Below are 27886 nucleotides of genomic sequence, written 5' to 3'. Positions count from 1 at the left end.
AGCAGGGAGAAGAGAGAAGGGAGAGCTTGAGCATAAGTGTGAAGCCAGGCAAGTGTTTGGGGAAGAGCCAGGAGCCCCCCGGAGCCACTGGGAGGTGAGGCTGGAGAGGCGAGTGGGAGCCAGATTTCAAAGCACCTGACTGGTACAGGAAGGAGGCCGGGCGGTGTCATGTAGGCACTGGGGAACCACGGAAGGGGTCCGAGCTGGGAAAGCTTGTGACCGGGACAAGGCTAAGGGGACATCACTCAGCTGGACTGGTGTGGGAAGGATGTCAGGGGCCCAGGAGAGGGAGGCTCGAGAGATGCTCTAAGAGAGATGTTTACAGGTCAGCGGGTGCCCAAAGGAGAGGACTAGGACGGCGCTCAAAATCGGGTCCGAAGAGCAACTGATGACCTTTAGACCAAAAAGAGATGATCTGAAAACACAATACCATACCCCCCAATTCTCCAAATCCCAGCTCCCTGACTTATAAGCTGGGTGACCCTGGGCAAATTAATCAGCCTCTCTGAGCTTCAGTTTCCTCTTCAGCAGGATAAAGATGTGTTGGGTTCCCAGGGGCAGAGCACACAACTCCAACTACCGTAAGCAGTAAAGCACATGAACGGACTCAAGAAGATTTCAGAGGGGGCGCTGCCTTCAAGCTGGATCCGTCAGCTCAAAAGGTTCCAAGGACCCCGTTTTTCCATCCTCCCACTTTATCTTCTGCAAAGTCCAGCTTCCCTCTAAGGCTGACTTGCCCTGTGGTCCCACAGGAGTTGCCGAGTCTCAGCCTTACTAGTTCCTACAGAAAGAATCCCTGTCCCAGGAAACGTCCTGAGAGTCCCTCTGATTAGACCAACCCTCGGCCTGGGTCACCTGCTCCGCCCCCTGGAGCCAGGACAGAGTCAGCTTCCCCAGAACAACATAGATCTCTCCTGGGAGAACAGGGGCTGCCAGGTAGGGTGGGAGAGAAGAGGATGCTGGCAGGCATCAGCACGTGGCCACGGATGGTCACGGGTACCCATCGGGCAGGGGCGTCGTGGGGATTACAGCTCGCAGGTGTGAGGCACCTGTCAGAGGGTCAGCCCCCCTCGAGAGGCAATTATACTTGTTGCCACTACGTACAAAAGACCATCATGAGAAAGAGGAATGAGATTGAATCTGTGGTCCCCAAAAGATGAAACTAAGGTCCGTAAATAGAAATCCCAAAGAGTCAGGTTTGATTCAATCTAAGAAAAATTTCACTGGCGTCCTCCGTGAGTCTCCCGTCACTGGAGGGGAACAAGAAGGATGAGGCTCTCAGCTCGGGGCAGCTGTAGAGGGAGGTGTGGAGTAGATGCCTCTGAGGTCGGTGGGATTCCAGGATTCTCTCTCTGATGGCGGTCCGGGAGGCAGAACCAGGAAAAGGAGGTCATTATCTTTTAAAAAAAATTTAAGCCAAGGCATCAGAAACATGCAAGAAAAGAGAATTAAGAGCTTAAAACTCCCTGAGCCTGCCAATCTGGTCCCGAGGGCGAGGGGGACGGGGCACAGACACATCCAGGAACAGACGGCAGAGCTGCTCGCTGGAAGCTCAGGGCTGGGGTGAGGTCTCCCCCTGGGACCCAAGAGCAGAGGATGGAGGAGGGATGCGCACACACAGCAGTCCATCCTTGGGGTCTTCCCCCACGGTCTCCCGCCGTCGGGCCAGGCCAGGGCTCAGGACTGTGGGAAGAGGACAGAGGCGAGGGACAGCCAGGAATAGCCCTTCGGGGGACCCAGGACTGGACAAGCCAGCATGCGTACGGACGCTGGCGGTGGGCACCAGGAGGACAAGCTCAGACCCCCGGTCGGGGTCCCCCACGTCTAGCCCCAGCTAGCCTTCCAAGCCCGGTTCTCACACCGGCCACCCTCAGCCCCGTGCTCCTACTCAGGCTGCCCGGGCCTCCTGGCACCCCACCTTGGCCCCTGCTATCCCCACCCGCTATCCCCACACTCAGACTCCCTGCCTTCCAGGCACTTCTCTGCCCTTCATTGCTCTTTCCAGATGCCAGCTTCCCCCAGGGTCTTCCCCAGGCACCACATCCTCCAGCCGTCTCCCTAAAATCTGAGGCCCCCCAGCACACCACAGCACCTGCTGGAGACACTGCGTCTCCCCCCTCACTGCGATCACGGTTCCCCCCACACCAGCTCCCCAGGCAGGATGTCTGGGTCCTACTCCACAGAGGGTCGTGGCTCCGGGGACGGGCTGGGAGGGGCTGGGGAAGGCTCATGACCTCTGGGAGGGCCCTTCTTTCCCCATCTGTAAAACAAGGACCCTAACAGTATGGGACTGATGGAGTTTGGTGAGGAAATAGTGAATGATGTAGCAAAGCCCACAGGGAGAGTAATTCATGTTCGCTGTTGTTCTCGTCGATGGTGAGCACAAGGGTTTGTTTTCTATTTCTCGATGCCGCTCAGGATCCGGCACCAAAGGCCACGAGACAAGCACAGAATTAACGATGCTGTGGCTCAAGGGAGCGGACGGGGGTGGGGGGGGGGGGGCAGAGTGACTTAGCTGCTCTGTCAGTATTCGTGCAGCACCTGCTCTGGGTCAGCTCAGGCAAGAGAAACAGGGACTGTCCCCGCCGTGATGAAGAAGCAGCCCCCAAACGTGAAGGCAGTTCTCCCAAACTCCAGGTGATTCAAACCAAGATCCCACCACCCACCTCCTTGAAGCGTGAGAGGGGTAAGTCCAGGACAAGAAGGAGATAGTCCTGCCCTCCCTCCCTGCTGCAAACGAGCTTCGGGAAGTTGCTCCTGCCAGGGATGGTGTGGGGCCAATCTAGAAACCGTTCCCAGGGGGGTTCTGAGACAGTCACAAGGTCACCCCAGTAACTGGGTCTTCAGGGAGCCTGAGCCTCTGATACTCCTGCCCCCACCTTCCACTGGCTGCCCCGGAGCCGGTCACTCAGCCTCTCTGGGCAGCAGTTCAGAGGCCTCAGCGCTGAAATTCTGGCTCTCCGTGGAGCTCTGAGAGGCCAGGTGTGACCCCCGGACAGAAGGGTGGGGGCCCCTCCTGCCATCGAGGGTGATGGGCATAGGCACAGCCTCACCCAGAACAGCCCCTTCTCTGAGCTTCCGCGGTGCCGAGATGGCCACACACGTGAGGCCCAAGCACCCCCAGACAACACCCAGAATTTCCTGGGGGCCAAGTTAGTTTCCAACAGAGGCAATACCCCATCGACTAGAATGTATACCATGGACATTGGGGCGTAAAAAGGAAACACAGCCTTCTTTTGACCCTGATGGTTCAAGGGACATGTGGATTTGCAATGGTGGGCATTTATTGAGTACCCACTGTATGCACCCCACACCCATTCTCTCTGATCCTTCAATGTCCCAGCAAAGCAGCTATTGTTCCTATTGTAGAGACAAGGAAGCGGAGGCTCAGAAAGAGTAAATAATTGGCCCCAAGTACACAGCTCAGAAGCGGCAGTGCTGGGAGAGAAACTGAGGTCACCGATTGAAATTTTCTTTCTCCGAGGACCTCTGGAAACAAGAAGGAAACTCATTCACTTCACCCAAGTGAGGTTTATTCCCATGCATTTATGAAGCAGCCCCAATGCCCAGCCGTTACTCAGAGACGCTGGGTCGCAAGCTCTGGGGGAGTCTGGGAGGTGAGGCACGGACCCGTGGGCAGCTAGTGACTGACCCCGGGCAGACATCCACGCACACCAGCGCGGCCTCCCCTCACCCAGTGAACAGGACTGAAAGGAAGGAGCCCGAACCTGCAGACAAAACAACTGTGGCCACCAGATGGCGACTGCCGGCTGCTTAAATCCATCTCTGCCTTGGAGACCAACAGGTCACCCTGGATGGTTTTCCTAGAATGGGTGGCAGGGCCTGGCAAGCCAAACAGCTATAGGGAAAGTGTGAATATTTTTAGGCATCCGCCACCAGGGGGGTAAACATGGCCAGGATGCAAAGAAACCTGGGGGGAGACCAAATCAGAGCAGGGTGAGGCAATAACAGTCAGGGATAGCATCCCTTTGCCCAGCTGGGGCTGAATAAGCAAGCCCCCCGCCCCCGTCTCCATCCCCCAGGGCGGAGCTTTCCAGCCCCCTGGGCAGCCGGTGGACGGTGCTAGTCCTTCCCCATGGTGTAGCCCTGAATCATGCTGCTGAAGTAGACCTGCGTGCTGCGCTCCGGATAGAAGAGGACCATGTAGCATTTGGGACCAAAGTAGCCCAGGCTGATGCCCAGAAGGTTGAGCACAGTGACCAAGAGGTCCATGATGGTGACCAGGACCCCCTCGTAGACAGACATGAAGGTGCAGAGGGAGATGGAGGAGGTGAAGTAGAAGGTCATGCAGAAAGTGATGAACTTGGCCTCGTTGTAGGTGGTGGGCAGCTCCTTGCCCATGTAGGCGAAGCTGAAGCCCGCCACGGACAGGAGCAGGTCCAGGCTGGTGCGGAACAGCAGTGCCTTGCGGTAGTTGCAGGACGGAACCATGATCTTGGGGTCATCGGGGTCAGCGCGGGCGGTAGGGTTGGCGCTCATGGCCAGCACATTGCCCACCACGATGACCACCTTGCGCACGGTGAAGGACGCCACGGAGACATAGGGCCCATGGTAGCGCACCCAGTAGCTGCAGGCGCGTGGGAGGCGCCTGGCCATCTTGAAGATGCAGACGATCTGGAAAGAGCGCACGGTGATGCAGGAGAAGCGGATGGGGAAGCAGAGGGTGAAGAAGGTCTGGCGGCAGAAGCACGTGAAGAACGTGGGCTGCCCTATGTACACGGGGACCATGGCATATGCCAGCAGCAGGGGCGTCAGCACCAGGAAGCACACGGGGCCCCCGGCCGAGCAAACCGGGCGTGTGCAGGTGCCTCCAGAAGATCCCCATGATGGCCAGGGTGCTGAGGAAGCCCAGGACGGACAGCATGGCCACGATGATGGGGGATGCCTCGTGCCATTCAAGGAAAGCCAGCCGCCGCTTGAAGCGGGAGGTGTCATTCCTATGGGACCACTCTTAACTTGGGCAGGACTGACAGTCGAATTCGTCTGCAAGAGCCCACGGCAGCTCCCGTCAGCCACACCTGCCTTGCTGGCACCCACATCCTCTGCACCTGCCCCGGGCCAGGTCCCGGGGGTGGGGCGCGGAGCTGAAGGTAACGCCTACAGTCCTAGCCGCCCCTCGCTGCGTCCCTTGTATCCACCGGCCCATCAGCTCCTCACTGCAACCCCATGCTCAGGCTGGCTGCTCGCAGCCCCAGAGTCACATCCTATCTGCCAGGTAACCTCAGGAAGTCAAAAGTTGGGTGCTGTTACCTGAAGAAGTCAGATTAGGTGTCAGGCTGGCCAAACTAAGAGGGTCCCTACAAAGGTCTGAGGCTCAGCCAGGCAGTCACAAAACCAGTAAGTTACAGAGGCAAGATTTGAACCGAGGTTTCCTTGACCCAGATCCTAACAATGGTAATCCCTTCCTTCCAAGACCTTACCCTCTGGTGGGATAGACATTCAAGCATTTAATCAAAGAATTCATTCAACAAATGCTTTTTCGAGCATCCTCCACGGTGGTGGGCATCTGAGGTGGGAGACCACAGACATGGATAAAACCTAGCCCCTGCCTTCAGGCTACTGACCAACCAGGAGAAGAAAAGCCTGTGAAATCATTCAACAAACTTTTGTTGAGCACCTACTCTGTGCCCTGGGCTCTGCTGGGCACATAGTAAGTACTATGTAAGTACCAATCTACTGATTGGTAGAGGTCTATGTCCACTTAATTTACTAATCAGGGAAGTCATAAACTAATTTGAGCCCCAACTGTGAACCGTGCTCAACACTAATATGGACAGAGAGAGGACATTGTCCCCACCTTCCTGGAGTTTATAATCTATAGGGGGAGATATTGATTCGTCTAACCAAGGATGTCATTCAATAAATATTCACTGAGCAAACATTATATGCTCTGAACTACACTAGGCACTGGGAGGTCAGAGAGATAAATCAGATCCTGTCCCCACCTGCCAGAAACATCTCTTCTATGGACAGAGACATTCATTCATTCATTCATCCATCCAGTGGACATTCTCTGGTCTGACCCCCCTGGGCCCCCAGCTACATGTGTATGGGGTGAGGATCAGTGACAGCCTTGCCTGGTTGAGAGCTGTTCCTTCTCCCACCCTCCCTAATAGTGTGCACTGAAGATTTTTCTCTACACCAGCTCCTAGGGATATACACTGGAATCAGACACTGTCCCTGGGGGAGACTCCAGAAACCCTGCCAAAGATGAAGGGCCCTGAAAGCCCAGGGCAGGGCAGGGCGGGGCAGGGGAGTGGCTCTGCAAGTCCTACCTGCAGTTCGGTTGAGGAAGGTGCCCGGAAGGCAGTCAAGACACTCGAAGCAGCAGGGATGGATGCCCATGGGCTTCTTCCTTTGCCCAGGCTGGCAGTCCTTGGAACACATGGGCACAGGGATCTGGAGGGAGGAGGACAAGAGACCCTGAGCCCAACTAGCAGGATGCTCAGGGGAGGGAAGCCTGGCCCCTGTCTGGGATAAGGAAGGAGCAGGAACTGCCATTAGAACTGGACCTTTGTAGGGACCCTCTTAGTTTGGCCTGCCTGACACCTAATCCAACTTCTTCAGGTAACAGCACCCAACTGCTGAGACAGAGACTTCCTGAAGTTGCTGGGGAGATAGGATGTGACTCTGGGGCTGCGATCAGCCACCTTGTCTCCATGGAGGGGGAACACTCCCAAGGAAGGAACTGAGATCTGGAGAGAGACCCTGGATCCATCCATGCCTGAAGTCCACATGGTCTACCCCTGGAGTTTTCAATGATAGGAAGCAACAACTTCACTCTGTGCTTACATCACCTTCTGCCATGTGCATATAAGAGTCTAATTAACACAACCTTTATGGAGGGGCAGGGGTTTTCAGATGAACAAGAGCAGGTAGGCAGTGGCCATGTCTGTTGTTCTTACTGCTCTATTTCTAGAGAAAAGAGGACCCCCCCCCCGATGGTTTATTGAGCACAGGAATGAATTACAAGCAGAGGGAACAGTAAGGGCAGGGAATAGAAGGGAGTCAGCATGCCCCAGGAGAAGGGTGGAGAGTGGGAGAGCCACATCCTGAAGGCTCGTGTGGGGCACACTAAGAATGAAGGGGCAGTGGGAAACAACGAGGGTCCCTGAATGGTGGGCAGCCTGATTAGATCCAGGTGGTACAAAAATCGTTCTGATGCACAAATAGGAGGTGTTGTTACAAAAGCACACATATGAAGGGCCAGGGGCCAGACAAGGGGAGCCACAGTAGGACCACTTGACCCCAGAGCCCCTCCCTTCTTGCCTCTGACAGGTCACCTGCCTTCCTGCTCCACCCCTGTTGTCCCTCCTGCTCATGGGCCATCAGATGACACCTCCAGATGTCTTGTCTCCTGCCTGAAGCTCCCTCCTGGAAGAACCTCAGGGGCTCTCCATCAGCCAAAATGAAACATCTGATCCCTCACCAGCCTCTCCAGGCTGTCAGCAGTCTTCTCTGCCTCCTGTGGGACCACACACATGTGCACACCAACACACATGCGTGCCTTATCCAGACCTACACCTTACCACCCCCTTGCCATGTATGGTCCCCACCACCACCTTCCAAACTCATCTCTTCACTATTCCCTAAGTAGCTAACTTAATCCTACTCTTAATCATGGACTCTCAATCTGCTATTCACTCATTCATTCATTCATTCATTCAAAAAGGTATTGAGCTCATACCAATGCCAGGCACTGAGAATTCAGCAGTGAACGCAAGGAGGCTAAGTCTCTGTTCTTAAGGAATGAATACTCTCATGGGGAAGAGGCACAATACACATATAAATATGTAACTTGACTGGTGGTGATAAATACCATGAGGGAAAGTAGAGCCATGCAGTGGGGATGGAAAGTGATGGAAGGGCTGATTGCAAATTTGAATGGGGTGGGCAAGGGTGGCCTTGTTGAGCAGCTGACACTGAAGCAGAAACCTAGAGGCTGTGAGGGACCAAGTGACGAAAAGATCTGTACAGGCCGAGGGAACGGCATATGCAAAGGCCCCGTGGCAGAGGGCACGCGGCATGGTCGCTGAGCAGCAAGCCCCACATAGCTTGAGCACAGTGAACACAAAGGACAGCAGCAGATCAGTTCGAAGAGGTGGCATCAAAATACTTGGGCTTTTACTCTGAGTGAAACGAGAAACTACGAGAGGCTTCCACACAGAGGAATGACAGGCTCTGACTTCCTTTTAACAGGTTTGTCCTGGGTTCCATGTTGAGTTTAAACTGTGAGGGACAAGAGCAGAAGTGAGAGAGCAAGTAGGATACTGTCACAAGAGCCCGGGTGAGAAATGGTGGTGGTTCTAGCTAAACAGGCAGCAGCAGAACAGAGAAGAAGGGGTCAAAACACTTCTGAAAGAAACTAAGACCTAAGTAAATGGAGAGACATTCCACGTTTATGCCTTGGAAGACTTAACATGGTGAAAATGTCAATACCGCCCAAAGTAATCTGCAGATTTAATGCAATCCTTATCAAAAGGGATTATCAAATTGGGATTATCAAAATCCCAATGACTTTTATTTTTTTTGCAAAAATAGAAAAAACCATCCTAAAATTCAGATGGAATCTCAAGGGACACTGAATACCCAAGGTACTCTTGAAAAAGAACAAAACCGGAGGACTCACATTTCCTGATTTCAACACTTACTACAAAGCTACAGGAATCAAAGCAATGTGGTGCGGGCATAAAGACAGACATACAGACCGATAGAATAGAGTCCTGACACAAACCCTCACACATAGGGTGAAATGATTTTTGACAGAAGTTCCAAGACCATTCAGTGGGGGAAAGATCATTTTTCCAATGAATGGTGCTGGGAAACCTGGATATCCACATACAAAAGAATAAAGTTGGACCTAACACCATATACAATTACCTCAAAATGGATCCATGACTTCAATAGGAGACTTAAAACCATAAAAACAGCTAGGAGAAAGCATAGGGCATAAGTTTCATGACGCTGGATCTGGCAATGATGTCCTGGATAAGACTTCATGAAAATTTAAAACTTCTGTCCATCAAGTGACACTCCAAGAGACAAACCACAGAATGGGAGACAATATTTGTAAATCAGATATCTGACAAGGGATTAATATCCAGAATATAGAGAAAACTCCTAGAACACAAAAACTCAATTCAAAAATGGACAAAGGACTTGAATAGAGATTTCTCCAAAGAAGAGATACAAATGACAAATAAGCACTTGAAAAGATGCTCAATTGTTAATCAGTAGAGAAATGCAAATCAAAACCACAGCGAGGGACCACCTCACACCCATTAGGATGGCTACTATGAAAAACAAAAACAAACAAACAAAAAAACAGAACATAAGGGGTGTTGGTGAAGACATGGAGATACTGGAACCTCTTGTCCACGGCTGGGTATGTGAAATGGTGCGGCCGCTGTGAAGGAACACGGTTCCTCAAAAAATTAAAAAGAATATTAACACATGATCCAGTTTCCACTTCTGGGTGGATACTCAAAAGAGTTGAAAGCAGGGTCTCAACGAGATATTTGCACACCCATGTTGGTAGCGGCATTATTCACAATAGCTGAAAGGTAGAAGAAACCCGAGTGTGCCCATTGATGGATGAATGGATAAGCGAAAGTGATATTTTTTATTGGATTATGATTATTCATAATCACAATCCATTGATTGAATGGATTATTCAGTCTTGAAAAGGAAGGCAATTCTGACACACGCTACAAAATGGTTGAACCTTGAGGACATGATGCTGAGTAAAATAAGCAGGTCACAAAAAGACAAATACTGTGTGATTCCATTTATAGGCGGTTCTTAGTCAAATTCACAGAAACAGAAAGTAGAACAGTGGTTTCCAGGGCTGGGGAGAGGCGGGAATGGGGAGTTAGCATTTAACAGGCATAAAGCTTCCATTCTGAAGATGAAGAGTTCTGGAGGGGGAGGCTGGTGGTGGTAGCACAGGAATGTGAATGCACCTAATACCACTGAACCGTGCACTTTAAGATGGTTAAGATGGTAAACTATTTATGTATATCTTGCCACAATAGAAAATTTTGGGGAAAAAATGGCAGAAGCGGTAACTGTTAAGTTATAGGGGTTTTTTTTTACCATAATTTAATTTTTTTTAATTAATATATACCAAAGCTTATAGAATGCAGTGAACACAGTACTTAGAGGGATATATACAGCTCTAAATGCCTACTGAAAAAAGAAAAAGCTCTCAAATCACTAGCGTTTACTCTCACGGCAGAGCTAAGCTTATGCTTCTCTCCATCAGGGTTTGGTCTATATGGAACTAGAGCACTCTGGAATTCTGCAGAACGGCATGCTGGTCCACTGTATCTATGGCATCGTACTCATTGGATCTGGTGAGTAGGAAGTAGCGAGTACTCTTTATGCCCCACTAGGACGTGAATCCTTAGGGATAAGGGTATATGATAAACCTTCCAAAGATTCAAAGGGGGCCTGCCACACCGGTGATGCTTTTAGCGGTCCCGTGATCTGGGAAATGCCAGGACATCCTCTCTATGCTAAAGGACGAGTCATTACATCTTACATCTCCTACCATTAAAGAAGTATGGCACTTGATGAACCTTCAGAGGTGGGAGACAGCATAAATTGCTCTTGGAAATACTGCTCCAACCCACATTTAGCAGGCGACTCAGATGGCTTCTGGTTTCAAGGTACAGAATGACAAGCCTAGAAAAAGACTCTGAAGAAGGACCTGGCTGCAGGGCAAGCTCTCCTTATATGGCCAGGCAGATGTGCTGATGCCAAGGTCACCTGCAGAGGACAAGATGGGCAAGCCCCAGTATGAGAATTGCACGATGCAGCTACAACACGCCTTCCACAAGGTATGACGCACCGTTTGCAAATCAGCTCTTGTGTCCTGTCGGGCCTTCGTGGAAAAAGAGCACGTGGCCTCAGGACCTCAAGTGACCCTCAGACACACGGAGTCGTGGGGCCAGGCAGGAAGAGTGGCAAGTCTCCATGCAACCGAAATGATGTGTTCAGGATCACGCCAAAACAGGCCCAGGGGGAGCAAGTATATTCCTCAAACCAGTGATGATGACTTTTGTGTCTCGTGTGAATGCCAATCCAAGTACGCAGGGAGTGAGAAAAAACCAGACGGAAAGGATGAAGCCTCCAGCACAGGTCAGCTGGCCTCTGCCCTCGCCCCCACCTCCTCCCCGGGGCTCGCACAATGGGCCACGAGCAGAGTGCCCACGGTGTCAGGGATGGAGGCTGTGGGTGTGAGTGCAGCAGCGTGGGCCCCTGTCTCTGTGGTCGACAGAGCTATGGCCACGGCTGAGCACCCAGCCTTCCAGCCCAGAGACCATGTTGAACCCTGGATTTGCTTCCACTCTACGTAGACACTAGCACGTCTACCACTTCGGGTGTCTTCTTCCCTGGAGGGAGCACTGATGCATCCATGTAAGAACTCGCCTCCCCCATCCGCAGTGCAATGCCACCTTCCAAGGCTGGACGGACTCAATGAGTCACCATCATGGGTCCCCCCAGAACATCCCCTCAGGCAAGAGACCCTTTGTATGGCAAGGGGGTGTGATTGGGCACGTGACCCCCGGATCCACTGATTCCAACATACACCACGTCTCCTGGAAGTACCCAGCCTAACGAGATGATGGTATGGCATACTAAGGGTTCAGGTAAGGTACCAGCTTGCAGAAAACACCTTGAGGGTGGGGACCCTGCCCTTTAGGATGAGGTATAAGCACTGAATGGGAGGCTGATGTATAGCACTGTGGCCCCAACAGCTAGAATACAGGGGTCCAGCAACCATGGGGCGGAAGGATTGGCCACGGTCACCATGGTTCTCGGGGGCTCACGGTGGAGCTGGGGTGTCTCATCCCCACAAGCCTGGACTCTGCTAGAACACAGGTTCTGGTCTCCAAAGAGGGACTACTTCCACCAGCAGACAAAAGAGGCTGTCTGGTCCCCCCTTGATCATTTCAGGGGCCTGATGCCAGTGAACAAGACGGCCAAGGAAGGAGGAGGTAACCGATTTGGATTAGTGTAAGCAGCTAGGTGGCTGGCACTCAAGGGGGTACGAAGGACTAGGTCTGGAATCCGGGAGGTTGGCCGCGGCGGCCCAGTCCTCACTGCTCGCTGGACACCTGCCACAGCCACAGGCCGGCAAGGACAAGGCAACCACGGGCTCAGACTCCTGGGGACGAGTGTCTGGATCACCCCAGCAGCCAAGTGGCTGAGGGTTAAGGACACTCCGGGATGGGTGGCAGAGGGAGACATGAGGAGTAGGGGCTCCACCTGGGACCCCCTGCAGCAGCAGGGGCTGTGGGGGGTCCGCTCAGCTCCCGGTGGAGGGACTGGGCTGGCTTCTGCCCTCAAAACTCCACCCCACAGGCCGGGGGAAGGACAGCATCCCATCGCTTTGGCCTCCCTCATGTCTTCTCCACCCTCCTTTTATTCCTGCCACAGCCACAGCAACTGCATCTTGTGGGCGCTACCTGTCAGCACCTCACCTGAGTGACACTCTGTTTCTTTCGCTCTCTGCCCTGGGGCCGGGGTGTGAGATGCTGGTGGGAAATTGCTGGGCACTCACACATGTGTGACCCGGAAGCACAAGAGAGTTAATGCCCCATGGGGCGACCCTTGACCACAGCAGATGAGGGTGGTACAGATCCCATGGACCCATCCCATCCTTTTCCCTCCCTTGGGGACAACTCTAAAGTGGCCCCTCAGAAGGTCCTGGTCAGACTGAGCTCACAGCAGCTTGAGAACGTTCCCTTCTACTGTGTCCCTAACGAGCTCTCCCCCATCACCTACTCCTATTCCCGTGGAGCAGATCCTGGAATAAACTATCTGCGCATAAACCCTTGCCTCAGGCTCTGCTTTAGGAGAAACCCAGGCAAAGACACTGTTATTTGTTGAATTGCCTGCCCTCAAAATTCATAGATTAAAGTCTGGACCCCCAGGACCTACAAATGTGACCTTATTTGGAAATAGGATCATTGCAGATGTAGTCAAGATGAGGTCCTATCAGAGAGGGGTGGGCCCTACTCCAATAGGACCAAAGTCTTTACAAAAGGGGAGATTTGGAGACAGACACACCCACAAGGAGAAGGCCATATGGAGGCGATGGCAGAGGTCAGGGGAGACCACCCCAGCCAAGGAAAGCCAGAAATGGCCAGCAAACTACCAGAAGCTGGGAGAGAGGCCTGGAACATTCTCCCTCACAGACCTCAGAAGGAACCAACTCTGCTGACACCTTGAGTTGGACTGCCAGCCCCCAGAATCAGGAGACAGTACATCTGTGTTGTTTCAGCCCCCAGACTGTGGTCCCCTGGGAGAGCGGCCCTCGCAAATTAATCAAGACACCCACCCAACTGACTCCATGAAAATCCCCACAAAGCACAGGAACTAGCAGCACCAAGCCCCCCAGAAACAAGGATGAATAGTGTGTGGGGGTGGGGAGGATGCCGATGAAGTCTCCTCGAGCTTTTCTATCCCCTCCCCCTCCACACAAGCCTGGGTCTCTGCCCGTCCCCAGACCACCGCCCTCCCGACAGCTTGTTATCTAAGAGGGTAAAACAAAGGAGCTTTCGAATGACAGGTGGCAGGCACGGTGGAGGGGACAGCAAACGTAGCAAAAGCGTGAGCATTGGTTGACATGAGAACTGAAGTCCTTAGCAACCACGGGGCCAGCAAACGTTCACTTGGCACAGCTCCTGAGCCCCTGGGTCCTGAGCAGCCAGAAAGCCCTAGACGTCCCCAGTGCTTAGTCACTGGGAGGGACAGGGCCCAGACACTCTCCCCACAAATAGAGCCTCCACCGGCTGTCGATGACGGATCTCGGGCCCGAAGCGCCCGGGGCCACCCCAGCCCGAGCGGGCCGCCCGGCTCCAGGCCCCGGCCCCCCGGCAGCCGTGCGGGAGCCGACCGTGTTGTTGGCGGTGTGCCAGGAGACGTTGTGGGTGGCCTTCCGCCGCCGCAGCGCGGGGTAGTAGGAGGTGATGCTCTGGAACGGGTTCTGGCTCAGGTCCCATCGCCACTGGATGACCTCCAGGCTCATGAGCAGGTCCCCTTGCTTGTCAAAAAAGATTTCGTGGCCCAGGAGGGTGAAGTTGACCTTCCAGATTTCTGAAGTAGCTGGAGGGGCCAAAGGGAAAGGAAGGGAGGCTGGCACCAGAGGCCGGGCCAGACCTGGGGGACATTCTCCCGTCCTACTAGCCTTGATTTCCACAGCTGCCCAAGGGGCCGTAGGACTGTGCAGGTGGCCATCCGGGAGGCAGTGGCTGAGAGCGCGGCTCTGGGGTCAGATACCTCTGGGCTTAGACGCCAGCTCTGCCACCTGCTATGGGGCCTCGGACCTGTCGCTTGATCTCTGCGAGCCCCAGTTTCCTCTTCGGCAAAGTAGGACAACAAAAACCTTGTCTCCGGGGCTCTGAAGCCATCAGTGAGTTTACCTATTTGGGGAACTTAGCACAGTCCCTGAAAACAAGTAAGTACTCACCTCCCGCCGCGGTGTTGGTGGTATTCTTTCTCCCTGGAAGTCACCTCCGCCATCCCTCGGGGATCCAGTACCTGGGCTCTCACCTGCAAGGGTCAGCTGCACCTGCCCCCGCCCTCTGGGTGCTTCTTGCCTCCCCACCGGTAGAGGCCACTCTCCAGTCTCTCCCCATGCCGTCCCCCACCACTCTGAGTACGCAGAAGTTGGTACAAGCTGGAACATGCTTTGGACTGGGCATCCTGTGGCCTGAATCCCAATCTGAGCTCTTTCCTTAGTTTGCTGTGTGACTTTGGGCAAGTCACTGAACCTCTCTGGGCTGACCCCCAAAAGAACTTCCAGCGTAGATACTCCATCTATCTGGCTCCTAGATTTTCCCTCCATAATTGGGAGAGTCTATTGGGCTATATCTCGGAAGCCTGGAGCTCACCTCCCCTCTGGGACCGACAGACAGATAGCCAAGGAATTTGGGGCCCTAGCCTTCTTCCCACTCTGCCCAGGGAGTGAGGTCCTGGCTCTGGAAGCTTCTCTGGAATTTCCACGTGTTGCTAAGACTGAGGGCAATGGTCTTGGGAGCTGAGAGGAGGGAAGCTCCTCCCAGGTGGTAGGCCTATGGACGGGGGTCAGGATGGTGGAGTCCCACGGGGAGCCAGGTCCTGGTGTCCAGGTCATATCCCCACACTGACCTGGTCAGGCCAGGCTGAGCAACCTGGGATTCCAGGGTTCCAAGGTAGGGGGTCAGAAAGGATCCTCCCTGGGACGCCTGGGTGGCTCAGTTTGTTAAACACCTGCTTTCAGCTCAGGTCATGATCCCAGGGTCCTGGGATGGAGCCCCACATCATGCTCCCTGCTCAGCGGGAAGCCTGCTTCTCCCTCTGCCTGCCGCCCGCCCTGCTTGTGCTCTCTCTCCCTCTCTCTCTCTTTCTCTCTCTCCGACAAATAAATAAATAAAATCTTTTTAAAAGGAAGGAAGGAAGGAAGGAAGGAAGGAAGGAAGGAAGGAGGGAAGGAAAGATTGTCCCTGCAACTCTCCTGAGTGGGAGGAGGCCTGGACTATCATAATCCAGACACTGGTGTCAGAAATGGATGCGGACAAAGAAGAAGACATTCAGCTTCTCTTTGCACCAGGTCCCAGACAAACAGCATGGTCAGTCCTCCCCAGAACTCAGCACGGTGCCTGTTATTCCTTCTATTTCACACATGAGAAATCCGAGGCTCAGAGATATTCAATAACTTGCCCAAGGTCTCACAGCTAGTGGTGGCAAAGCTGGGATTCAAACCCAGGTCAGCCTGAGTACAAAGCTCTGCCTCCCAACAGATGGACAGAGGGGCTGTAGCTGAGATGTTGGGGGTGGACAGAGGCAGAGAGAAGGACGCAGCGGAGAGCAAGTGGTGAGCAAATGACCCAGCGTGCGGTCCTGGCTGGCTGGTCACTGTGAGAGCTCAGAGATGCTGGATAACAAGGTATGAAGTATACATCTCTGATGTAAATCCCTCCGCTCCTCCAGATCCTCAGGAAAATCTTACACCCCTGTGAAGATTTCATGGTTTGGGGTGTGTGTGTGTGTGTGTGTGTGTGTGCGCGCGTGCAAATCAGAAAAACATAGATTTACAAAACCTCAATGAGATACCACCTCACACCAGTCAGAATGGCTAAAATTAACAAGTCAGGAAATGACAGATGTTGGCGGGGATGCGGAGAAAGGGGAACCCTCCTACACTGTTTGTGGGAATGCAAGCTGGTGCAGCCACTCTGGAAAACAGTATGGAGGTTCCTCAAAAAGTTGAAAATAGAGCTACCATATGATCCAGCAATTGCACTACTGGGTATTTACCCCAAAGATACAATAGTAGGGACCCGAAAGGCTACGTGCACCCCGATGTTTATAGCAGCAATGTCCACAATAGCCAAACTGTGGAAAGAGCCAAGATGTCCATCAACAGATGAATGGATAAAGAAGATGGGGTATATATATACAATGGAATATTATGCAGCCATCAAAAGGAATAAGATCTTGCCATTTGCAACGACGTGGATGGAACTGGAGGGTATTATGCTGAGCGAAATAAGTCAAAGAGAGAAAGACATGTATCATATGACCTCACTGATATGAGGAATTCTTAATCTCAGGAAACAAACTGAGGGTTGCTGGAGTGGGGGGTGGGGTGGGAGGGATGGGGTGACTGGGTGATGGACACTGGGGAGGGTATGTGTTCTGGTAAGCGCTGTGAATTGTGCAGGACTGTTGAATCTCAGATCTGTACCTCTGAAACAAATAATGCAATATATGTTAAGAAAGAAAAAAAGAAGAAGAATGTAGCAGGAGGGGAAGAATGAAGGGGGGGAAATCGGAGGGGGAGAAGAACCATGAGAGACGATGGACTCTGAAAAACAAACTGAGGGTTCTAGAGGGGAGGGGGTTGGGAGGATGGGTCAGCCTGGTGATGGGTATTGAGGAGGGCACGTTCTGCATGGAGCACTGGGTGTTATGCACAAACAATGAATCATGGAACACTATATCTAAAACTAATGATGTAATGTACGGGGATTAACATAACAATAAAAAAATTAAAAAAAAAAAAAAAAAAAAAAAGAAAAACATAGATTTAAACTCCAAGTCTGAATCCAGACAACACAAACCTGGGACAAGAGAAGATGCATAAACCCCAAGCAGGGCCTCAGAGAGCGGACAGAATACATAAGCCCGCCCCCAAGGCCTCCAGCCCAGAGAGAAACGGCAGGGGACCTGGGGCGCCCACTGCCTGCCAGGCTTCTTTCCAGGGAATGTCACCCAAATCTCCTCCTAGGACAAGCCATCTTGGATGGCAATGATTACATTAATACAAAAAGGAGTTTTGTCACCATGAAGGACTTCTGTCTGGTTCTATGTGTCTGGAGGCAGGGTATGGTCCCATGGCCTCTCCACCAGTTTGCCCCGAAGCCAGTAAGCAAGGGGAAGGCTAGCGCAGAGCAGGTGCACCCAGCGGTCTCCATGGCGACCACTCCATGCCTGCCCTGTGGGGCCCTGACTTTCCATGGGCGGGGCCTCACCTGCCAGGGGTAGACCACCCTCTTGGAGCAGGTGGTCTGGGTGCAGCGCAGGAGGCTGGGTAATGCATGGGCCACGGCGTAGACAGCTGAGTACACGCTGTAGACCACGCGCTCACCAGAGAGCGTGAGGATGGTGTTGAAGGACGCGGTGGTGTCCTGGCAGGTGTCGCACTCCTGGTTGCAGGTGGCCCCCAGGCTGGTCCTGTTGGGCGCAGGTTGCCCGGCCTGGGCGGGGCATACGCGGAACTCGCTGAAGCCCGGGATGGGCACGCTCTGGGTGGTGATGCCCAGGAAGGTGCCCGTGTTGCGCAGCTCGGTGAGGTTGTGCAGGACCGGGTCGATGGCCCAGGACTCAGAGGCGATCCACACGGCGCCCGTGAATTTCTGGCGGAGCATCTCGTGGGAGAAGTTGTGCAGGACCAGGTCGGGCGAGAACAGGACCACAATGCGCGCCGAGCTCTGCTGTAGCTTGTCCACGATGGCCTCCAGGCGCTGGCGCTCCCACTGGGTCACCTCCTGGCTGGGCTGTGGCGTGGGCAGCGTCTCCTGGAAGGCGATGCAGATGTCGCGGGTGGTCAGGCGCTCGTTGAGCAGTTGGCTGTTGTAGCGTCCATAGTCGTCGCCGCTCACCAGCACGATGATCCAGTTCCAGCAGAAGTGGAGCATGACCTGCACCATGGCCTCGATCTGGTGATCCGCGCCCGGCACCGTGTGCAGCAGGGCGGGGAAGCACTGCTTGTCCCGCAGCTCATCACTGATGGTGCTGTCGGTCATCTGCCAGAGGGGACCGCCGCCAGCGTGAGCGAGGGCCTCCCCAGGCCACCGTCGCCCCGCCTGGGTCCCCACAGCATCCCCCCCATCCTTCCCCCTGTGGTCTCTGCTGAACGTGGCAGCCAGGGGACCCAGCACGCACGTGTCAGTCACCTTACTTACTCCTCTGCTCAAAACCCTCCAACAGCTCCAAAAGTCACTCAGGGGCAGCCAGAGTCCTTAGTGGCCCCCAAGAGGCTCCATCACTGACCCCAGCCCTCACCTCTCTGACCTCATCTCCTCCTACTCTCCCGGGGTCCCAGTTCTGCTCACAGGTTCTGTGAATGCACCAGGCACCTGCTGGCCTCTGCGTTCGCTGCCCCCTCGTCCCGGGGGGCTCTTCTACACACCTGCATGCCTCCCTCACCCCTTCACCTCCCTCGGGTCTTCATCCAATTGTCAGCGAGACCCGCCTGACCACCCTGCTGGGAACTGCAGTCCCTCTCTACCTGTTCCACCTGTCCACCGACCTGTCCAGCCTCCCTCACCCTGCTTGCCTTTTACTTCTTGCTTACTTTACTTGCTTTACTTGCACTGCACTTCTCACTTTCCAGCAGCCTTATCACGTGGCTCCTGACATGGCCTGTCTCTCCCCCTAGGAGGTGGGCTCTTATGTTTTGTCCCCTCCTATATCCCCAGCCCTACAACAGCACCTAGCACCGGAGGAGCTCTATAAATACTGGTTAAGTGAATGAAAGAATGAGTTCAGTCCCAGACTGGATGCCTCACATAAGTATTCTAACATTTACTAAGCACCCACTATGTGTCAGACCCTTGGTGCTTTACATAATAAAAACGACGGCAGAAATTATAGTATTTGTAACTCCCGACTGTGGGCTATCTTCTTGTGCTAGCTGCTCGTTAATGCATGAAAATTTCAGGCCAATTCTGGTCGAGGCATTTTCATTCATGATGACGATGACACTTATAATAATAGTACTAATACTAATGGCCCTTTTTGAGGACCTACTGTGTGGCAGACCCTGTGCTAGGCAACCGTACGGGATAATAGTGAGCACTTTCTGAGTCTTCGTTTTTGTGCAAAGTGCTTTACATAATGGCCATTGCATCATTGAAGAGATACCGTACCCCACAAACTCCTACAGAGGTTAAATCCTTTAACCTTCAGACAGTCCTGGGATGGAACTCTTATCATCCTGTTTTACAGGTGGGGAAGTTGAGGCTCAGAAGGGTTAAGAGATTTGCGCAAGGCCTCACGATGGCCAAGACTCAGAGCCAAGATGCACGCCCAGGTCTGTCTGCCTCCAAAGTCTGAGCTCTTAACCCATCAGCCAGGCTGCCTTCCCAGAGCTGGGGTTGACATCCTTACCCTGCTTCCTGCCTCCTCCTACCCCCATGACTAGTGGGGGGAAGTGAGCCCTCTGGACAACCACTCCTCTGCGCCCTCCCCAGCTACTTCTCCCAGGAGCCTGGGGCCTCACCTGTGGAAGGAGGAAGAGGGAGAGGAAGTGGGCCACAGTTGTGGTGGACTCGGAGTTGTCAGGGCCAATGACAGCCACTACCCGGGGCACATAGTGGCTGTAGTCCTCCTGGATGGGCAGGGAATAGTTCTCCTGAGCCAAGAAGTAGAGCACGGGCTGGACATTGTTGGAGATGTAGCAGACATCCACCATCTCATAGCCCAGCAGCACGCCGGGCAGCAGGCTGCTATGATTGTTGATCTCCTCCACTGCAAAGCGCATGGCCTGCAGGAGGTTGTAGCCCAGCACCTTCACTTCGTACCTGGGGGGCCACGTGGGGTGGGGTGGGAAGCAGGTCCAGAGTGAGAAGGGGAAGGGATGGGAGAGCCAACTTGTCCCCTCTGCCTCCCATAGGAAAACCCAGGAGTTGTCCAAGGACGTGCTCCAGAAGATTCTGGCATTTTTATCACACCACGGTCCCCATACCATACCACATCTCTAGAATCACCATCATCCCTATGACCACCTCTGACGTTATGATCTCTGTGGCTACCCTCAATCACTACCATTGTTACCACTACCGCCTTCCCTATGATCTCTACCACCACTCTACCGATGTCCACCCGTGTGATCACCATTACCCACTACAATCTCTGTCGTCACTGTTACACCGCCACACCCTCTATTCCTATGAACAATATCATCACCTCTGCCATCACTAAAACTACATGTCTGTGACCACCACAACCAATGCCACCATCACCGCCAACACCATCGTCTTCATCACCATCATCATCTTCACCACCATCATTACCATCATCTTCATCACCATCGCCACCATCACCACCATCATCATCTTCGTCACCATCATTACCATCATCATCTTCGTCACCACCCTCACCTCCACTGCCACCACCGCCATCACCATCATCATCTTCGTCACCACCCTCACCACCACTGCCAGCACCATCACCACCATCCTCACCACCATCCTCACCACCATCCTCACCACCATCACCACCACCACCATCACCACCATCACCACCATCACCACCACCACCATCACCACCATCACCACCATCACCACCATCACCATCACCACCATCACCACCACCACCATCACCACCACCACCACCATCACCACCATCATCACCACCACCACCATCACCACCATCACCACCATCACCACCACCACCATCACCACCATCACCACCACCACCATCATCACCACCATCACCACCACCACCATCATCACCATCACATACTCTTTGCCATTTGCATTATTACCAGTATTACTGGATCAACATTATCAATATCACCACCCTCACCACCATCACTTCACTGGACTCCCCACCATCATCACAGGCATCAGAACATTCAACAATGAGCCCAGTACCATCACGGGCACCATCACCCTCACCATTCTCAAAACAGCCTATAACTTTCCCCAACATCACATAAAGGGTGCATTTCTTAGAGTCAGCCCTTTATCATCTTTTGCGCACTCCTTCCTTTATCCCTCTCTCTCAGAATGCCTTCACCCTCTCTGTACCAGGTCACTAATTCATAATCCCATGCTTGCATGAAGATGGTCCACCTAATCTCGAGTGCTGCCGCCACCCCATGGGGCTTACAGGGGAAGGGTGAGCAAAGGAAATCCCTTCCAGTCCTGGAAGCACCTCCCCACCACCACCTAACCACAGCCCTAGGGAAATGCAAACCTTCCCCTCTAGTCTGAGAACCTGCTGCAAAAATACCACATTTATGCCTTCCAAAGGCATAACCCTTGGTTTCTAGACTGGGCCTTGGCATGGACTCCCTTGCCAAAGTGGGTGGGGCTGGTTTTGATAGTCTCTGCAACCCCTCCAGGCTCAAATATCCTATAACTCTTTATTAAGAGATGTGACATTGGGACAACCAGGTCTCCATGTTTCAGAACACAATTGCCGAAGATCTTGGTAACATGAACTATGTGGGTTCTCCCTCCGAGCCAGTGGGGATAATCCAGGATGAGGGGTTGGCAATGAATGAGGAGGAGCATTTTGAGCCCTGGGTCCTGGCCTGGTCCCCTGAGGACCGCGGGACCAGCACAGGCTTCCCACCCCACCCCCATTGCCGCTTCCAGCCTCACACTGGAGACTCACTCCTTGCACTGGGGCACCTGCAGGAAGTTGAGGTGGACGATGCCCTTCACGTTGGCATGGAGGGTGAAGAGGCCACCCAGGAGGTAATCCCCAGCCAGGTAGAAGTCTGAGTTCTCAGCCGGCGCAGCCAGGACCTGCAGCAGGATGAACATGGAGCAGACCGCCCTGGCCCGGGGTCCCATGGCTGGGAAGTGGGGGTCCCCGGAGGTGGCCCTGCCTCATCAGAGAGCTGGCAGCTTGACACCAGGGGATTTGCACAGACATTTACATGTGCATGACCCATGGGGTGGGGAAAGCACCTGGGACAGGTGGAGAGGTTTGAGAACTCTGGGGGAAAGGAGGAGGCTAGAACCAAGATGATCCCTTCCTCGGGCACGGTGGGACCTGGGTGGTCTGGGAGAACCCCATGTGAAAGTAGAGAAAGCATGTCCTGCTAACTTGGACACTCCCTAGCCTTCTGCCACTTGATTGAGAACAGGTTCCATGCCCCTAATGCTTCCAACATTTGGGAGTCCAGGACACAGATACTCACCCAGGAGACAGAGTAGGCTGCCAAATGGATCCCAAGCTTTAGAGCCTGATCAAGTGGAGCCTGGCATATAGTAATTCATATACGGCATCTGATAGCAGGAGTTCCAGAAGTAGCAGCCGTTGTCAATAAGAACCAGGCATCATGCTACGTGCTTGCCATTCACCATCTCGTTTAATGCTCACGATGACCAGGACTATTACCAGCCCCATTTCACAGATGAAGAAACTGAGGCACAGAGAAGTTAAGAAACCCGCCCCTGGTTGCACAGCCAGCAAAGCTGGGATTCAAATCCCACAGTCAGATTTTAAGGCCTGGCTCTTAATCTCCATGATATATTACATCATGAAGTGATTTCTTTTGAGAAAAAAAACAGGAAAGCAGCCGCAAAGAGAATGGGGGTCAGGGGATGGGGAGGCAACGGCCATCTGTCAGCCCAACAATCCATCAATCAGCTCTGCTGAGTGAGCCCCTCGGGGCACCCCCTTTGCACCCAGCACCAAGGGGAGGGGTACTGTCAAAAAGGAAAGCTGAAAATTTCCAAAGTCAAAGGCGACTACCCCCAAGGAGTGGGATGTAGAGGGGATGGTTCCCGCAAACCAGGCACCCATCTGAATCAGAGACCCAGTCCACGTCATGTCGTGTCAGTCCTTGCCAGCCCTAGTGATGCATGGCCTAGTGAGAGCCTCGGGGCCCCTGCTGTGGAGCGCCCAAAGCAGACAGCTCCCATCAGGGCCCCTGGGGTCCAGGGCTATGGCGAGAAGAGGCTTCAAGGCACAAAAAGTTGACCCAAGACCCTACGGTCTCACCCTGTCCCGCTCCAGCCAAGCCCGGCTCCTCCTTCAAGGGCTCGTCGGAGCCTTGCCTCCTCCAGGAGACCATCCCTGGCCCCAGTGCACAGGAACCACCCTGGCTCTGAGCTGCAACGACCCTCCGCTCCGAGTGGTCATGGGGCACGGCCCAGCCTTACGTGGTTGACTGGCTCCCGCCCAGGACTCTGTCCGCACTCGAGGCAGCTTGAGGCAACGTGACTCTGGCCAACCTGGAGTGAACAGCAGCGGTTTGCTGTGTGATCACAGGCAGGTACTAACCTCTCTGAGCCTCCGTTCTCTCCCCTCCTGAAATGGGGACAATAACTCCAGCCTCGCCGGATGGGGGTGGGGATTACATAAAATGGCACGTGGGAACCAGGGCATGCAGAGCAGACCCCAGAGAAAGGTAAACTGGCCGAAGTGCAACATTGTCCCTTCCCGTAAGGAAATGAACTGCCATGGGGGCGCACCACGGACGCTGGACCCTGCGGAAAGAGCCCAAAGCTTCATGAAGCTCCCCTGAAAGGTGCTGGATATTTTTAGCAGCTCCAGAGGGAGCACCTCTCCCTCACCTGGACCCCTCCTGGGGTGAAGTCATCCCACAGACATTTAGAACGACACAAAAAGCCTCCTGGTGATGTGGAAACATGCAGGATTTGCTGTGTGATCTTGGGCCTGTCGCTGCCCCTCTCTGTACCGATGTCAACCAGCACTTGGGAGGGGAGACCCAACCCATAACACAAAAAGAAGAGCTGTGCCCAGTTGTCTGGAGAGATGGGTTCTGGGCTTGGCTCTCAATTCTACGGGCCTCAGTTTCCTCATCTGTACAAGGGGAGGCCCTCTTCAGATTGCCCTTATCCTCCCCCCTCAGCAACGTGAGTTCACCCTCTGGCCCCGGGGTTCTCTCCAGACCCCTCCCCCTCTTGCTACACCCAAGTTCAGACCCTCCTCCTTTCTAGACCTCTCTGTCAGTTCAGAGCACAGCTCTATCCCTCCTTGCTCTACCACCTCCTAGGACTCCCCATTGCCTGCAGGGTCACGGCTAGGCTCCTGGCCTTGGGGTCTGAGGCCTCCCCAGCCTGGCCCCAGCTCATCCGTCCTCCCTGACCCTGCCTTTGCAGCCTGCTCTCTCCGGCATCACGTGCCCCAAACCACAGCCACACTGGCCTCCTTGGAATGGGGTCCCTGGAAGCTGTCCCCAGGATGGCCTGCTGGAGCCTCGGAGACCAGTCACCTGCCATGCCGGACACTTGGGCAGTTGGGAGGGTAACAAAAGAGCACATTTCTAGGGTGTGGTATAGGCCAGGCATTGTGTCAAGCACTTTGTATGCGTTATATTATTTAATTCTCTCACTCTGCAAAGCAGCCATTTTTACTCCCATTTTAAAAACAAGGAAACTGAGGGGCATCTGGGTGCCTTAGTCGGTTAAGCATCTGCCCCTTCAGCTCAGGTCATGATCCCAGGGTTCTGGGATCGAGCCCCACATCGGGCTCCCTGCTCAGCAGGGAGTCTGCTTCTCCCTCTGCCCCTCCCCCTGCTCATGCTCTCTTTCTCTCTCAAATAAATAAAGTCTTAAAAAAAAAAAAAAACAAGGAAACTGAGTCTGAAAGGTTAAGCAACTTGCCAAGAGTCACACAGCTAATAGGATTTAGACCCAGGCTGTCCCAGCTCTTAACCCCCGAGCTGTCTGACGTTGGCGTGGTCTTCCCACAGCAGCTGTCGCCATGATGCCCACCATGGGGGGCGGTGCACGGCCCTCCCCTCTGCAGGTGCCACCTGGAGGCCAACATGCTAGAGAAGGACCAATCATTCCAGGGCATGATGACCACACACTGCAGTTCTAAAGAGGGGGAACCAAGATGCCGGTTGCGAAGAGGCTCTGGGACATCCTGGAGACTCCCAGCAAAATCAGCCAAGCCGGGGGGTAAGCAGATGGTAGAGAAAGAAAGCAGCGAAATTAACTGGAGCCCCTGGGTGTGGACCCGACCCCAGGGTGCGGGGGTGGGGGTGGAAGACAGGGATGGCCAGGAAAGCCATTCACCCAGTGGGCACTGGTGAGCCCCCCATGTGGCAGGTCCAGGTGGGGTCCAAAGGCCACAGCCGGGACACAGGGATATGGCCTCCGTGGAGGAGGTGGGTCTGTGCCACGCGGCCTGGGAGGACGATGGTGGCAATGCACACGGTCACTTCCATTGCTAACGTGTTCTGCGGGCTCACGATATGCCAGGGACAGAGTAGAGTCCTCTCCATCTCCGTCATCCTTCCAATGTGCTACTGTTATGTCTCCATTTGGTAGATAAGGAGGATGAGGTTCAGAGAGGGACAGTAACTTATCCAAAGCCACACAGCGAATATGTGGATTAGAGAAATCCGGGACCCTAATAGGGGCTGCAGGGAATGGTGGTGCCTGAGGGGCTCCAATGAGAAAGGAATAAGGGGCCCCCTTGACAGGGATGATCTCTCTGAAGACCAAAATCTCTTGAAGAAGGAGCACTGGACAGAGAGTCAGGAGTCCTGGCTTCCGGGCCTGCTCTGCCCCAACTACACTTGGGCAAGTCACTGCCATTCTCTGGGCTACAGTCTCCTTACCTGTAAAACCGACTCAGTGCTTCTTAACATTTCAGGGCCGAGGATCCCTTTGAGAGTCTGACGAAAGCCCCGGACACGGATGCACACAGAGGGGCAAGTGGGTGAGGCTGGGGCGTTGGCCGCGCTGAGGACAGGCACCCGGGAACCCGCGGCGCTGTGACTCTCGTTCAGGGCTGCACGCACAGCACGTGCTCCAAGGTGGCCGGGACCCGGCACAACTGTCACCCTCACGGCCCAGTCCAGGCCCGAGTCCCCATGTTCACACCTGTGTGACCATCGGCGGCCAAGGTGGCAGAGAGCCATGACAGGCTTATGCAAAGTACACGGGGAGAGGGGACAAGGACACGGGGGTCAGGAAAAGCTGCCCATTTGCCTTGCATCTGCTTCCCCCCCGTGCTCACGGAAAGAAACTGGCCACATTTGCTTTGGGCTGGAAGGAGCTGCCCTGAACCTTCCTCCTCCCCCTGCCGTGGTGGTTGGAGGGGGGATGGAACCCAGGGGGCGCCCCGAAGAGAGGCCTGACCCAGGGACTGGGGACTGCGTCAGCTCCTCTCCTCCACCCGACCCTCCAGTCTCTCTACCGACTTGCACATCGTTCCCTTTCCTGCTCTGCACCCCCCAAACCCCCCTCCCACCCACCCCAGCATTTTCCTTCTCTTTCTTCCCTACCTGTGCCGCCTCCTCCAGAACGAAATTGGGCACCTGGAAACCTAGCTCCAATCTGGCCCCAGGGCGGCTGCGGGAGGGGGGTGGGGGGGGTGGGGGGGGTGGGGGGGTGGGGCCCAGGGGCAGCAGGACCTCCGCCCCCGGGAAGGTCTGGCAGACAAACAGCCCCCTGGTTCAGAGACACCCCGGAGGAGAGGGTCCCTGGGGAGCCCTCAGAGCCAGTTCTCAGGGACCCCAGCCTCATCAGTCACTCCTCTGAGAGAAGTTTCAAAGTCCAAAGTGGAGCGGATGGTGTGGGCCCTGGGGGAGGCCACAGGGTGGAGCAAGCAGAAACCATGTCCTGCAGGGAGCAGAGGAAGGAATGAGGACGTTCAGCCCAGGGAGTAAGACTCAGTGAGCCCTTGCCAGGAGCGGAAAGGGCCGGGACGGGGAAGGGGGTGGTCCTGTTCCCTGTGGCTCTAAGGGTCCAGCCCAGCCCGGGGGCCGGGGGCCAGGCAGCAGGCCCTGACTCCTCTCCGCTTCCTCGCCTCTAAAATGGCCACAGGCACCCTTGAAGAGGGTGAGTCAATGAGATGAATGCGTCAGGAATCTGCTCGGTGAATGATGGCAAACGTCATACACCACAGTGTCGAGGGCTTTGTTCCTGGCCTGGCGCTCTCGATTTTAACCCTGATAAAACGCTGGGCTCTAGGACTCTGTACGGCCCTTCTGAGGCTCCGATCTGCCCAGCCTGGTTTCCGATCCTGGCTCTGCCACTTACAGGCTGTGTGAGCTCCCCCAGGCCTGTCCCTCTCTGAGCCCCGCTCTGCTCCTGAGGCCTGCTGGATGCACGGCAAGGAGCAGGTGCCCGACGGCACCTCAGCTCCCTCGCTCTGCCCTGGGCGCCCCGTGCCAAGCGCTCCAGGGGCTGAGGGCGACTGCCTGGCCACAGGGGGCCTGGAGGGAGGATATGGCAGAGCCCTTGGGCAGAATCCAATGTACGTCGGGCACCTGGGGGTGTATGGCACCCGTTCCACCATCCAGGGAGGCTGCCAACAACCTGAGTGAGAGTGAAGACGGGCTGCTTGTGTTTGGAGCCACAGTGACAGCCATGCCTCATGCCGCCCACTCGCTGGGTGGCTCCCACCCAGAAGCTGCTGGGTTCCTGCTGGTATGGTCCCCAGGAAAAGTTCTGTCCCTGCCCCTTACTGAGCGGGTCTTCCTTCCCTGGGCCTGTTTCCTCATCTGGGAAATGGGGCAAAAAGAATACCGCCTCCTGTATGGCCCCAGATAACTGGTGGGAGCCACTGGCCCAGTGACAGGTGCTTGGTGACGCCTGGGCACAGGTATCCAGGATGAAGGTGTGGGGGAGGGTGGAACATAACAGGT

At 54.5% G+C, this 27886-nt stretch overlaps 1 protein-coding gene across 1 annotated transcript; it reads right to left on the bottom strand.

Moving 5' to 3' along the window:
* Positions 1–4083: 4083 nt before the first annotated feature.
* On the bottom strand, positions 4084–22103 carry TAS1R2 (taste 1 receptor member 2). The gene is given in 7 exon segments (XM_036115609.2): positions 4084–4813; positions 4815–5004; positions 6297–6420; positions 13928–14127; positions 17537–18320; positions 19799–20099; positions 21922–22103. Coding segments are annotated over 7 exon segments (2511 nt in total).
* Between the last annotated feature and the right edge of the window lie 5783 nt (positions 22104–27886).

Source organism: Halichoerus grypus, chromosome 5 (assembly GCF_964656455.1).
Source record: "Halichoerus grypus chromosome 5, mHalGry1.hap1.1, whole genome shotgun sequence".
NCBI lineage: Eukaryota > Metazoa > Chordata > Mammalia > Carnivora > Phocidae > Halichoerus > Halichoerus grypus.
Note: the sequence above shows the minus strand (reverse complement) of the source record. Positions and strands in the feature narration are given on the sequence as shown.